The sequence below is a fragment of the Lolium rigidum genome, chromosome 7 (genome assembly GCF_022539505.1).
Source record: "Lolium rigidum isolate FL_2022 chromosome 7, APGP_CSIRO_Lrig_0.1, whole genome shotgun sequence".
NCBI classification, from domain to species: domain Eukaryota; kingdom Viridiplantae; phylum Streptophyta; class Magnoliopsida; order Poales; family Poaceae; genus Lolium; species Lolium rigidum.
This window is the reverse complement of record NC_061514.1, coordinates 289,865,101-289,878,800: the sequence shown is the minus strand read 5'-3', so window position 1 is coordinate 289,878,800 and position 13,700 is coordinate 289,865,101. Positions and strand designations below refer to the sequence as shown.

Below are 13,700 nucleotides of genomic sequence, written 5' to 3'. Positions count from 1 at the left end.
AACTTCTAGATTATTTTTAAGAATTATTTCTTATGATTTTGCAACTAAAATTGCTCACTGGATATTCATGCACAACGTTTCAGGATACTAATTTTGATTATGAATTTTTTGTTTATTTTTATTGAGAATACCCTATAACTATCACCTTAGATGCATTGCATGGATCGGAAATAACAAATATATGTATTCTTTTGTAGTTTGTTTAGCCGATCATGACTTCCTACGTTGAAGGATCCCCGGTTAAGGCACTTATTGTTGAGGATTCGGCTGTTGAGACCATGATTCTCTCCGCCATGCTGCGTAAATTCCACTGCGAGATTACTACGGCTAAGAATGGGAAAGAAGCAGTGCAAATGTTCCTCGAGGGGAAGAAGTTTGACATTATTTTTTGTGACAAGGACATGCCCGTAATGTCTGGGCCTGAGGTATTAGTTTTCCATTTCTTCCATGTGGAAAAATAGCTATTTATTTTTGCTGAATAGTTTGCTTGAAAATGTACTTCTTGTGTTATTTGGTAGGCAATTGAGAAGATCCGTGCTTTGGGAGAAATTCATGTGAAGATTGTTGGAGTATCAGTTGGCGATAATGCCCAAGAGGCGTTCATGAGGGTCGGCGCTGATGAATTTTTGCCCAAACCAATGGAGCTTGATGTTGTCGGGGCGATAATTCAAGAGATCATCAAGAAGAAGAAGAATAACGACAATGTCTAATCCTATCCAAGTGTCCTACATAAATGGAGGGAATAATATGTTGAGCTCATATATGTATGAGCATGCCTGTATTGTCATATTTCTCTAGTTTTATCGTATTGTCGTCTTATTTCAAAATCATGTTAAAGATTGTCTTTAGCAAGAAGGACAAGGGAGGCTACCAATAATTAGATTGTATCCATGTAATATGTATCTCCTTCAATTTGAATGCATTAACTTTGGATTACTTTTTATGTGTAAGGTTCCAAGAAATCTACAAAAAAAAACTCAATGGAATTGGAATTAAATTAGGTATCTAGCTCGTTGGGGTCTCCTCCATCATGTAGAACAAGAACTTTTGCCAATCCGCCCACGCCTTCTTCAACGATATCAAAGTTGATGAAGGATTTGTCGGCATTCACCTAGAAGGTGATGCTGCCGACGACGACTAGAGACCTCTTCAGCTTCTTGCGTGACAATCGCTCATGGAAGATTGTTAGCTAGAGGGGGAAGTACGACGGGCATCCTAGATAGCACTCGAAAAAGCAGTGGTGGAGCTGCCGTGCAACAATTGGGTTCATCTGAACCCAATGAAATCAGTCAAAACTTATTGTATTAATATGTGATATTGCTAATTATTGGAAGATTATAGATCAACACCAAGAGCTGAACCCAATGAATTTTGCCCCTAGCTTCGCCCCTGTAGGAGAGGGTCACGAAATAGGATGATTTCTGAAGGATTTGTGTTTCCATATCCAAGATTTGGATGTTGTAGAAGGCAAAATCCAAATCTAATGGGCCCACCCTATATAGGAAACACCTCGGTCAACGCGTAAGGATCAATCATTTCCTAACTGACCATGCAGATATAGAGTGGGCCCATTAGGTCACGTCCTGTCAATCGAGCTGCCACAGATGCCACATCACTGATGATGTCATCGAGGTTATCGGCTCCCTTTAACGAAACATTCGAATAGAATTGACATCTGAATGAATCTATTACTTTCGGCTACTCGACTTGAGTCTACGTATGGTTGCAAACGTCTGTCCCTATACTCGGGGGCTACTCCTATTGGGAGCGCTGGATGCGTACCCGTTAAAATAGCGAAAGCATCAATAATCAGATGAATTCAAAAGAGAACGGACCCGAAGGTTCCAGCAAAATCGAGGATCAAGCCCCGGGACTTGATTCTGTGTAGAGTAACATTGTTTTGCCATCGGCAGTTAACCAGCATCAATTTATCGAGTAAGGTTGGGCTCGTTACTTTTATCCCTTGCGTACAACCAAACTTGTATGACTTCACCTGAAGTCTTAGAAGACCCGATATACTAAAAGTATCGGATGATAAATGAAGCTCAGAAAGCGTCAACAACAAAATCTTCGAGTAGTACAACTTGAGTCTATGCACAGTTGCAAACATATGTCCCTATACTCGGGGGATACTCCCATCGGGAGCGCTGGACGTGCACCCGATATCAAGCAATTTTAACCTCATAGCAAATGAGAAGATTCAATTTTCTTCGACAGCTAAAGATATTTGGATGAAGGCAATTGTAGTCCCTGCCCGAAGCTTTGCTTCGGCCAGTCACTCGGGGGCTACTGATGTGGGCATTACCCTTCGGGTACTCGACATTAGTCTACCTCCCCTAGCCAAACTAGGGGCCCATGAAGATTGTACAAGACCAAGGTGGGCCCGTACGTCGGTTGCAACGAAGGAGACCTACCAGGAGATGGATTCTTGATGGACAAGGAAAGAAGGCGTCGAAAAAGAAAGATTAGATTAGATCTGAATGTAACCTAGTTGAGTTCGGATAGAACTCTCGGGACCTGGCCTGCTATATAAATGCCAGGAGGGGGACCTGCCGAACAAGAGAACAACAATAGATAGAACCAACGCAACTTGGAGCACAAATCTTAAAATCCTTGCCTCTCGGCGAGTCGACCATAGCAGCCTATCGGCTACCCCATTGTAACCCGATATATTCGATAAATCAAAATCAGACAAGGAGGAAGTGAGGGTTTACCTCATCGAGGGCCCCAAACCTGGGTAAATCTCTCTCCCCGTTTGGTACATGATGTCTCGTGCTAACCTGCAGGATTCCGTCAACCCTAAGCCACTCATGGTGGGCATTGCCGAGGAGCTCCCTCATCAACCCCATTGTAATTCTCTAATGAATACATATAAGCAGGAAGTAAGCCTTTTACTCTCCGGAGAGGCTGGATGATACGTCTCAAACGTATCTATAATTTCTTATGTTCCATGCTAGTTTTATGACAATACTCACATGTTTTATACATACTTTATGTCATTTATATGCATTTTCCGGCACTAACCTATTAACGAGATGCCGAAGCGCCAGTTCCTGTTTTGTGCTGTTTTTGGTTTCAGAAATCCTACACAGGAAATATTCTCAGAATTGGACGAAACGAACGCCCAGGGTCTTATTTTTCCACGGAGCTTCCAGAAGACCAAAGAGGATACGAAGTGGGGCCACGAGGCGCCCTAACCATAGGGCGGCGCGGCCAGCATGGGGCCCGCACCGGCCTATGGTGTGGGGCCCCCGTGCCTCCTCCGACTCTGCCCTTCCGCCTATTTAAACTCTCCGTCGCGAAAACCCTATTACCGAGAGCCACGATACGGAAAAAGTTCCAGAGACGCCGCCGCCGCCAATCCCATCTCGGGGATTCAGGAGATCGCCTCCGGCACCCTGCCGGAGAGGGGAATCATCTCCCGGAGGACTCTACATCACCATGATCGCCTCCGGATTGATGTGTGAGTAGTTCATCCTTGGACTATGGGTCCATAGCAGTAGCTAGATGGTTGTCTTCTCCTCATTGTGCTATCATGTTAGATTTTGTGAGCTGCCTATCATGATCATGATCATCTATTTGTAATGCTACATTTGTGTTTGTTGGGATCCGATGAATATGGAATACTATGTCAAGTTGATTATTGATCTATCATATATGTGTTGTTTATGATCTTGCATGCACTCCATTGCTAGTAGAGGCTCTGGCCAAGTTGATACTTGTGACTCCAAGAGGGAGTATTTATGCTCGATAGTGGGTTCATGCCTCCATTGAATGCGGGACGGTGACGTGAAAGTTCTAAGGTTGTGGATATGCTTGTTGCCACTAGGGATAAAACATCAATGCTTTGTCTAAGGATATTTGTGTTGATTACATTACGCACCATACTTAATGCAATTGTCTGTTGTTTGCAACTTAATACTGGAAGGGGTGCGGATGCTAACCCGAAGGTGGACTTTTTAGGCATAGATGCATGCTCGGATAGCGGTCTATGTACTTTGTCGTAATGCCCTAAGTAAATCTCATATTAGTCATCATGATATGTATGTGCATTGTTATGCCCTCTCTATTTGTCAATTGCCCAACTGTAATTTGTTCACCCAACATGCTATTTCTTATTGGAGAGACACCACTAGTGAACTGTGGACCCCGGTCCATTCTTTTACATCTGAATACAATCTACGGCAATCATTGTTCTCTGCTGCTCATTGCAAACAAACATCATTTTCCATACCATACATTTAATCCTTTGTTTACAGCAAGCCGGTGAGATTGACAACCTCACTGTTACGTTGGGGCAAAGTATTTTGATTGTGTTGTGCAGGTTCCACGTTGGTGTCGGAATCCCTGGTGTTGCGCCGCACTACACTCCTCCGCCAACAACCTTCACGTGGCCTTCATCTCCTACTGGTTTGATAAACCTTGGTTTCTTACTGAGGGAAACTTGCTGCTGTACGCATCACACCTTCCACTTGGGGTTCCCAACGGGCTTGTGCTTTACGCGTCATCAATCTAAATTTCTGGCGCCGTTGCCGGGGAGATCAAGACACGCTGCAAGGGGAGTCTCTCACACCCAATCTCTTTACTTTGTTTATTGTCTTGCTTTACTTTATTTTATTTTATGTTTTGTTTGCGTTCTTTATATCAAAAATACAAAAAAAAAATTAGTTACTTGCATTTACTTTATTCTGTTATCATGACTAGTCCTGAAGTTGTTACTCTATCACCTGAGGAATCGATCTTTACTTTTAAACAAGGGGGTGAGGAGAGTTTTAAAGAAGCTTGGTCTAGAATTTTTGATTCTTATAGTAAAACTGAACCTAAAATGACTCTAAGTTTGCTTCTTAGTAACTTTTATTTTGGGCTTACTCTTCGCTATAGATATGCCTTAGATGCTGTAGTGGGAGGAGATTTCCTTCACTGTGATGGGGATCAAGCTTTTAATGCCATAAAAAATTGGTTACATCATCTAGCTTCGCTAATAATTTTGATTCATCTCTTGCTAGCATTCATAATAGATTAAACACTCTCGAAACAAATATATCTTGTTTAAAAGAAGGGTACAACCAGATTCGCGAATATTATGATTATGTTCCAGTAAGCTTTGAACCTTCAATGTGGGTGCCTACTATTAAAGTTGCTATTTGTGGTGAATTTTTTTATGCCCGCTGTGATATTATGTCCGAGTTCTGCCTTATGCCTAAAAGTATTTATGAATCTTTGACACTTTGGGAACTTACTGAAGGAGGAGAAGGAATAACTCTTACCGATAACTCTGTTATAATTCCTAAGGGAATAGCTGAAGGCGTGTTCACAACCTTTCTTGGAAGAACGGTATCCACTGATTATCTCGTTGTTGAATGTGTAGGGACAGGACAAATCACACTTGGAAGATCCCTGCTCGAAACTCGTGGGAGCAATCATAGATGTGGGGAAAGGCACTCTAAATTTTACCTCTACACCCGGATGCGGTCATATATTCCCTAAACCAAAGAGTAAGAAGGGTAGGCGCAAAGCCCCTGGTAAGAATGTTAATGCTTCATCTCTCGATAATACTTGATTCACACTTTCCGCGCCTAGCTGAAAGGCATTAAAGAAAAGCGCTTATGGGAGACAACCCATTATTTTACTTCTGCAATTTTGTTTTATATTTGAGTCTTGCAAGTTGTTACTACTGTAGCAACCTCTCCTTATCTTTATTTTATTGCATTGTTGTGCCAAGTAAAGTCTTTGATAGTAATGTTGATACTAGATTTGGATTACTGCGCAGAAACAGATTTCTTGTTGTCACGAATTTGAGTAGACCTCTCTGTAGGTAACTCAGAATAATCTGCCAATTTTCGTGTGTGATCCTCAGATATGTACGCAACTTTCATTCAATTTGAGATTTTTCATCTGAGCAAGTTAAGTGCCCCTAAAAAATTCGTCTTTACGTACTGTTCTGATTCTGCCTTTTATTTCGCATTGCCTCTTTTGCTATGTTGAATGGATTTCTTTGTTCCATTAACTTTTAGTAGCTTTGGTCAATGTCCAGAAGTGTTAAGAATGATTATGTCACCTCTGAATATATGAATTTTTGATTATGCACTAACCCTCTAATGAGTTTGTTTTGAGTTTGGTGTGGAGGAAGTTTTCAAGGATCAAGAGAGGAGGATGATACAATATGATCAAGAAGAGTGAAAAGTCTAAGCTTGGGGATACCCCCGTGGTTCATCCCTGCATATTTCAAGAAGACTCAAGCATCTAAGCTTGGGGATGCCCAAGGCATCCCCTTCTTCATCGACAACTTATCAGGTCACCTCTAGTGAAACTATATTTTTATTCCGTCACATCTTATGTGCTTTACTTGGAGCGTCTGTATGTTTTTGTTTTTTTTTTGTGTTTGAATAAAATCGGATCCTAGCATTCTTTGTGTGGGAGAGAGACACGCTCCGCTCGTTCATATGAACACTGGTGTTCTTAGCTTTACTTTTAATGTTCATGGCAAAGGTTGAAACTGCTTCGTTCATTGTTATTTGGTTGGAAACAGAAAATACTTCATGTGGTAATTGGTATATTGTCTTGAATAATTTGATACTTGGAAATTGTTGTGCTCAAATAGATCATGTTTAAGCTCTTGCATCATGTACTTTGCACCTATTAATGAAGAACTACCATAGAGCTTGTTTAAATTTGGTTTGCATGATTGGTCTCTCTAAAAGTTGAGATATTTTCTGGTTAAGGTGTTTGAACAACAAGGAGACAGTGTAGAGTCTTATAATGCTTGCAATATGTTCTTATGTAAGTTTTGCTGTACCGGTTCATACTTGTGTTTGCTTCAAACAACCTTGCTAGCCAAAGCCTTGTACTGAGAGGGAATTCTTCTCGTGCATCCAAATCCTTGAGCCAAAACCTATGCCATTTGTGTCCACCATACCTACCTACTATGTGGTATTTCTCTGCCATTCCAAAGTAAATTACTTGAGTGCTACCTTTAAAATTTCATTCCTTGTCTTTGCAATATATAGCTCGTGGGAAAATAGCTTAAAAACTATTGTGGTAAAGAATATGTATCTTATGTATCTTATTTCTTATAAGTTGCTTGTTGAGCGGTAACCATGTTTCTGGGGACGCCATCAACTATTACACCTTTGTTGAATATCATGTGAGTTGCCATGCATGTTCGTCTTGTCTGAAGTAAGGGTGATTTATCATGATCAAATGGTTTGAGTATGCATATTGTTAGAGAAGAACATTGGGCCGCTAACTAAAGCCATGAATCATGGTGGTAGTTTCAGTTTGGACATTAATCCTCAATCTCTTATGAGAATATTATCTGTTGTTGAATGCTTATGCATTAAAGAGGAGTCCATTATCTATTTTCTATGTTGTCCCGATATGGATGTCCTTAGTTGAGATCTATCAAAAACGAGAAATCAAATGCGATCTATCTCCTTGGACCTTTGTACAGAGCGGCATAGAGGTACCCCTTTGTGACACTTGGTTGAAACATATGTTATGCAATGATAATCCATGTAAATCCAAGCTAATTAGGACAAGGTGCGAGCACTATTGGTATTCTATGCATGAGGCTTGCAACTTATAGGACGTCTTATGCATAACACATATGAATTATTACTACCGTTGACAAAATTGTTTCTATGTTTTCAAAATAAAAGCTCTAGCACAAAAATAGTAATCCATGCTTTCCTCTGCGAAGGGCCTTTCTTTTACTTTATGTTGAGTCAGTTTACCTACCTCCTTCTATCTTAGAAGCAAACACTTGTGTCAACTGTGTGCATTGATTCCTACATACTTGCTTATTTGCATTCATCATATTACTTTGTGTTGACAATTATCCATGAGATATACATGTTGAAGTTGAAAACAACTGCTGAAACTTATATCTTCCTTTGTGTTGCTTCAAAACTTTCTACTAAGAATTTATTGCTTTATGAGTTAACTCCTATGCAAGTCTTATTGATGCTTGTCTTGAAAGTACTATTCATGAAAAGTCTTTGCTATATGATTCAGTTGTTTAGTCATTATCTTTACCATTGCTTCGAATCACTTCATTCATCTCATATGCTTTACAATAGTATTGATCAAGATTATGATAGCATGTCACTTCGAAATTATCCTTGTTATCGTTTACCTACTCGAGGGCGAATAGGAACTAAGCTTGGGGATGCTTGATACGTCTCAAACGTATCTATAATTTCTTATGTTCCATGCTAGTTTTATGACAATACTCACATGTTTTATACATACTTTATGTCATTTATATGCATTTTCCGGCACTAACGTATTAACGAGATGCCGAAGCGCCAGTTCTTGTTTTTTGCTGTTTTTGGTTTCAGAAATCCTACACAGGAAATATTCTCGGAATTGGACGAAACGAACGCCCAGGGTCTTATTTTTCCACGGAGCTTCCAGAAGACCTAAGAGCATACGAAGTGGGGCCACGAGGCGCCCTAACCATAGGGCGGCGCGGCCAGCATGGGGCCCGCGCTGGCCTATGGTGTGGGGCCCCTGTGCCTCCTCCGACTCTGCCCTTCTGCCTACTTAAACTCTCCGTCGCGAAAACCTTATTACCGAGAGCCACGATACGGAAAAAGTTCCAGAGACGCCGCCGCCAATCCCATCTCGGGGGATTCAGGAGATCGCCTCTGGCACCCTGCCGGAGAGGGGAATCATCTCCCGGAGGACTCTACATCACCATGATCGCCTCCGGATTGATGTGTGAGTAGTTCATCCTTGGACTATGGGTCCATAGCAGTAGCTAGATGGTTGTCTTCTCCTCATTGTGCTATCATGTTAGATCTTGTGAGCTGCCTATCATGATCAAGATCATCTATTTGTAATGCTACATGTTGTGTTTGTTGGGATCCGATGAATATGGAATACTATGTCAAGTTGATTATTGATCTATCATATATGTGTTGTTTATGATCTTGCATGCTCTCCGTTGCTAGTAGAGGCTCTGGCCAAGTTGATACTTGTGACTCCAAGAGGGAGTATTGATGGCGTGTAACTCACACGTTCGTTGGGAACCCCAAGAGGAAGGTATGATGCGCACAGCAGCAAGTTTTCCCTCAGAAAGAAACCAAGGTTTATTGAACCAGGAGGAGCCAAGAAGCACGTTGAAGGTTGATGGCGGCGGGATGTAGTGCAGCGCAACACCAGAGATTCCGGCGCCAACGTGGAACTTGCACAACACAACCAAAGTACTTTGCCCCAACGAAACAGTGAGGTTGTCAATCTCACCGGCTTGTCAGTAACAAAGGATTAACCGTATTGTGTGGAAGATGATTGTTTGCGAGAAAACAAGTAAAGAACAAGTATTGCAGCAGATTTGTATTTCGAGTATAAAAGAATGGACCGGGGTCCACAGTTCACTAGAGGTGTCTCTCCCATAAGATAAAAGCATGTTGGGTGAACAAATTACAGTCGGGCAATTGACAAATAGAGAGGGCATAACAATGCACATACATGTCATGATAAATATAGTGAGATTTAATTGGGCATTACGACAAAGTACATAGACCGTATCCAGCATGCATCTATGCCTAAAAAGTCCACCTTCAGGTTATCATCCGAACCCCTTCCATTATTAAGTTGCAAAACAACAGACAATTGCATTAAGTATGGTGCGTAATGTAATCAACAACTACATCCTTAGACATAGCATCAATGTTTTATCCCTAGTGGCAACAAGCACATCCACAACCTTAGAACTTTCTCGTCATCTGTCCCAGCATTCAATGGAGGCATGAACCCACTATCGAGCATAAATACTCCCTCTTGGAGTTAAGAGCAAAAACTTGGCCAGAGCCTCTACTAATAACGGAGAGCATGCAAGATCATAAACAACACATAGGTAATAACTTGATAATTAACATAACATAGTATTCTCTATCCATCGGATCCCGACAAACACAACATATAGCATTACGGATAGATGATCTTGATCATGTTAGGCAGCTCACAAGATCCAACAATGAAGCACAATGAGGAGAAGACAACCATCTAGCTACTGCTATGGACCCATAGTCCGGGGGTGAACTACTCACTCATCACTCCGGAGGCGACCATGGCGGTGAAGAGTCCTCCGGGAGATGAATCCCCTCTCCGGCGAGGTGCCGGAGGAGATCTCCAGAATCCCCCGAGATGGGATTGGCGGCGGCGGCGTCTCTGGAAGGTTTTCCGTATCGTGGCTCTCGGTACTGGGGGTTTCGCGACGGAGGCTATTTGTAGGCGGAAGGGCAGGTAAAGAGGCGGCACGAGGGGCCCACACCACAGGCCGGCGCGGCCAGGGCCTGGGCCGCGCCGCCCTGGTGTGTCGCCACCTCGTGGCCCCACTTCGACTCTCCTTCGGTCTTCTGGAAGCTTCGTGGCAAAATAGGACCCCGGGCGTTGATTTCGTCCAATTCCGAGAATATTTCGTTACTAGGATTTCCGAAACCAAAAACAGCAGAAAACAGCAACTGGCTCTTCGGCATCTTGTTAATAGGTTAGTTCCAGAAAATGCACAAATATGACATAAATTGTGCATAAAACATGTAGGTATCATCAATAATGTGGCATGGAACATAAGAAATTATCGATACGTCGGAGACGTATCAGCATCCCCAAGCTTAGTTCTGCTCGTCCCGAGCAGGTAAAACGATAACAAAGATAATTTCGAAGTGACATGCCATCATAACCTTGATCATACTATTTGTAAACATATGTAATGAATGCAGCGATCAAAACAATGGTAATGACATGAGTAAACAAGTGAATCATAAAGCAAAGACTTTTCATGAATAGTACTTCAAGACAAGCATCAATAAGTCTTGCATAAGAGTTAACTCATAAAGCAATAAATCAAAGTAAAGGTATTGAAGCAACACAAAGGAAGATTAAGTTTCGAGTGGTTGCTTTCAACTTGTAACATGTATATCTCATGGATAATTGTCAACATAGAGTAATATAACAAGTGCTATATGCAAGTATGTAGGAATCAATGCACGAGTTCACACAAGTGTTTGCTTCTTGAGGTGGAGAGAGATAGGTGAACTGACTCAACATAAAAGTAAAAAAGAATGGTCCTTCAAAGAGGAAAGCATCGATTGCTATATTTGTGCTAGAGCTTTTATTTTGAAAACATGAAACAATTTTGTCAACGGTAGTAATAAAGCATATGAGTTATGTAAATTATATCTTACAAGTTGCAAGCCTCATGCATAGTATACTAATAGTGCCCGCACCTTGTCCTAATTAGCTTGGACTACCGGATCATCGCAATACACATGTTTTAACCAAGTGTCACAATGGGGTACCTCCATGCCGCCTGTACAAAGGTCTAAGGAGAAAGCTCGCATTTTGGATTTCTCGCTTTTGATTATTCTCAACTTAGACATCCATACCGGGACAACATAGACAACAGATAATGGACTCCTCTTTAATGCATAAGCATGTGGCAACAATTATTATTCTCATATGAGATTGAGGATATATGTCCAAAACTGAAACTTCCACCATGAATCATGGCTTTAGTTAGCGGCCCAATGTTCTTCTCTAACAATATGTATGCTCCAACCATTAAGGTGGTAGATCTCTCTTACTTCGGACAAGACGGACATGCATAGCAACTCACATGATATTCAACAAAGAATAGTTGATGGCGTCCCCAGAAACATGGTTATCGCACAACAAGCACCTTAATAAGAGATAAAGTGCATAAGTACATATTCAATACCACAATAGTTTTTAAGCTATTTGTCCCATGAGCTATATATTGCAAAGGCGAATGATGGAATTTTAAAGGTATCACTCAAGAAATTTACTTTGGAATGGCGGAGAAATACCATGTAGTAGGTAGGTATGGTGGACACAAATGGCATAGTGGTTGGCTCAAGGATTTTGGATGCATGAGAAGTATTCCCTCTCGATACAAGGTTTAGGCTAGCAAGGTTATTTGAAACAAACACAAGGATGAACGGTGCAGCAAAACTCACATAAAGGACATATTGTAAACATTATAAGACTCTACACCGTCTTCCTTGTTGTTCAAAACTCAACACTAGAAATTATCTAGACTTTAGAGAAACCAAATATGCAAACCAAATTAGCAAGCTCTAAGTGTTTCTTCATTAATGGGTGCAAAGTATATGATGCAAGAGCTTAAACATGAGCACAACAATTGCCAAGTATCAAATTATCCAAGACATTTTAGAATTACTACATGTAGCATTTTCCAATTCCAACCATATAACAATTTAACGAAGAAGAAACTTCGCCATGAATACTATGAGTAATGCCTAAGGACATACTTGTCCATATGCTACAGTGGAGCGTGTCTCTCTCCCATAAAGTGAATGCTAGGATCCATTTTATTCAAACAAAACAAAAACAAAAACAAACCGACGCTCCAAGCAAAGTACATAAGATGTGGCCGAATAAAAATATAGTTTCGGGGAGGAACTCGATAATGTTGTCGATGAAGAAGGGGATGCCTTGGGCATCCCCAAGCTTAGACGCTTGAGTCTTCTTAAAATATGCAGGGGTGAACCACCGGGGCATCCCCAAGCTTAGAGCTTTCACTCTCCTTGATCATATTGTATCATACTCCTCTCTTGATCCTTGAAAACTTCCTCCACACCAAACTCGAAACAACTCATTAGAGGGTTAGTGGACAATAAAAATTAACATGTTCAAAGGTGACACAATCATTCTTAACACTTCTGGACATTGCATAAAGCTACTGGACATTAATGGATCAAAGATTCATCCAACATAGCAAAAGAGGCAATGCGAAATAAAAGGCAGAATCTGTCAAAACAGAACAGTCCGTAAAGATGGATTCTATTGAGGCACCAGACTTGCTCAAATGAAAATGCCCAAATTGAATGAAAGTTGCGCACATATCTGAGGATCATGCACGTAAATTGGCTTAATTTTCCGAGCTACCTACAGGGAGGCAGGTCGAAATTCGTGACAGACAAAGAAATCTGAAACTGCGCGAGTAATCCAAATCTAGTACTTACTTTACTATCAAAGACTTTACTTGGCACAACAAAACTCAAAACTAAGATAAGGAGAGGTTGCTACAGTAGTAAACAACTTCCAAGACTCAAATATAAAACAAAAATACTGTAGCAAAAACATGGGTTGTCTCCCATAAGCGCTTTTCTTTAACGCCTTTCAGCTAGGCGCGAAAGTGTGTATCAAGTGTTATCAAGAGATGATGAATCTTCAGCGGGGTTTGGAGTTTTCTCAACCATGCATAGTATATTGGATACATAAGTTTCAGCGGCTCCCTTTTTATTAGTCTTGGGCTTGCTACTCTCATCAAACAAATTTTCAGGAACAAGCCAAGCATAGTTATTTTCTAGCGCTTCATTCATTGCTAGGAGCTTACATGGTATTGGTGCTTTGATCTCCCCACCATCATTAATATTATTAGTGTACCTTACTCTCTCCATGTCCATCTTTTCAAGGATACTAGCAAAATTAGTATAAGAACCAAGCATCTTATATTTACTAAAGACCTTTCTAGCCTCTCTTGCTAAACCACCAAATTCTCTAAGAAGGGTTTCTAAAACAAAATCTTTCTTTTCCCCTTCTTCCATATCACCGAGTGTAAGAAACATGTGTTGGATTATAGGATTGAGATTAACAAATTTAGTTTCCAACATGCGAACTAAAGCAGACAGCAGCAATTTCATAAGTAGGAG

General features: G+C 41.0%; 1 protein-coding gene across 1 annotated transcript; it reads left to right on the top strand.

Moving 5' to 3' along the window:
* The first annotated feature begins 212 nt into the window (after positions 1-212).
* On the top strand, positions 213-710 carry LOC124672965 (two-component response regulator ORR42-like). The gene is made up of 2 exons (XM_047209113.1): positions 213-425; positions 519-710. The coding sequence occupies exons 1-2, from the start codon at positions 213-215 to the stop codon at positions 708-710; spliced, it is 405 nt and encodes a 134-aa protein (XP_047065069.1).
* Positions 711-13,700: the final 12,990 nt, after the last annotated feature.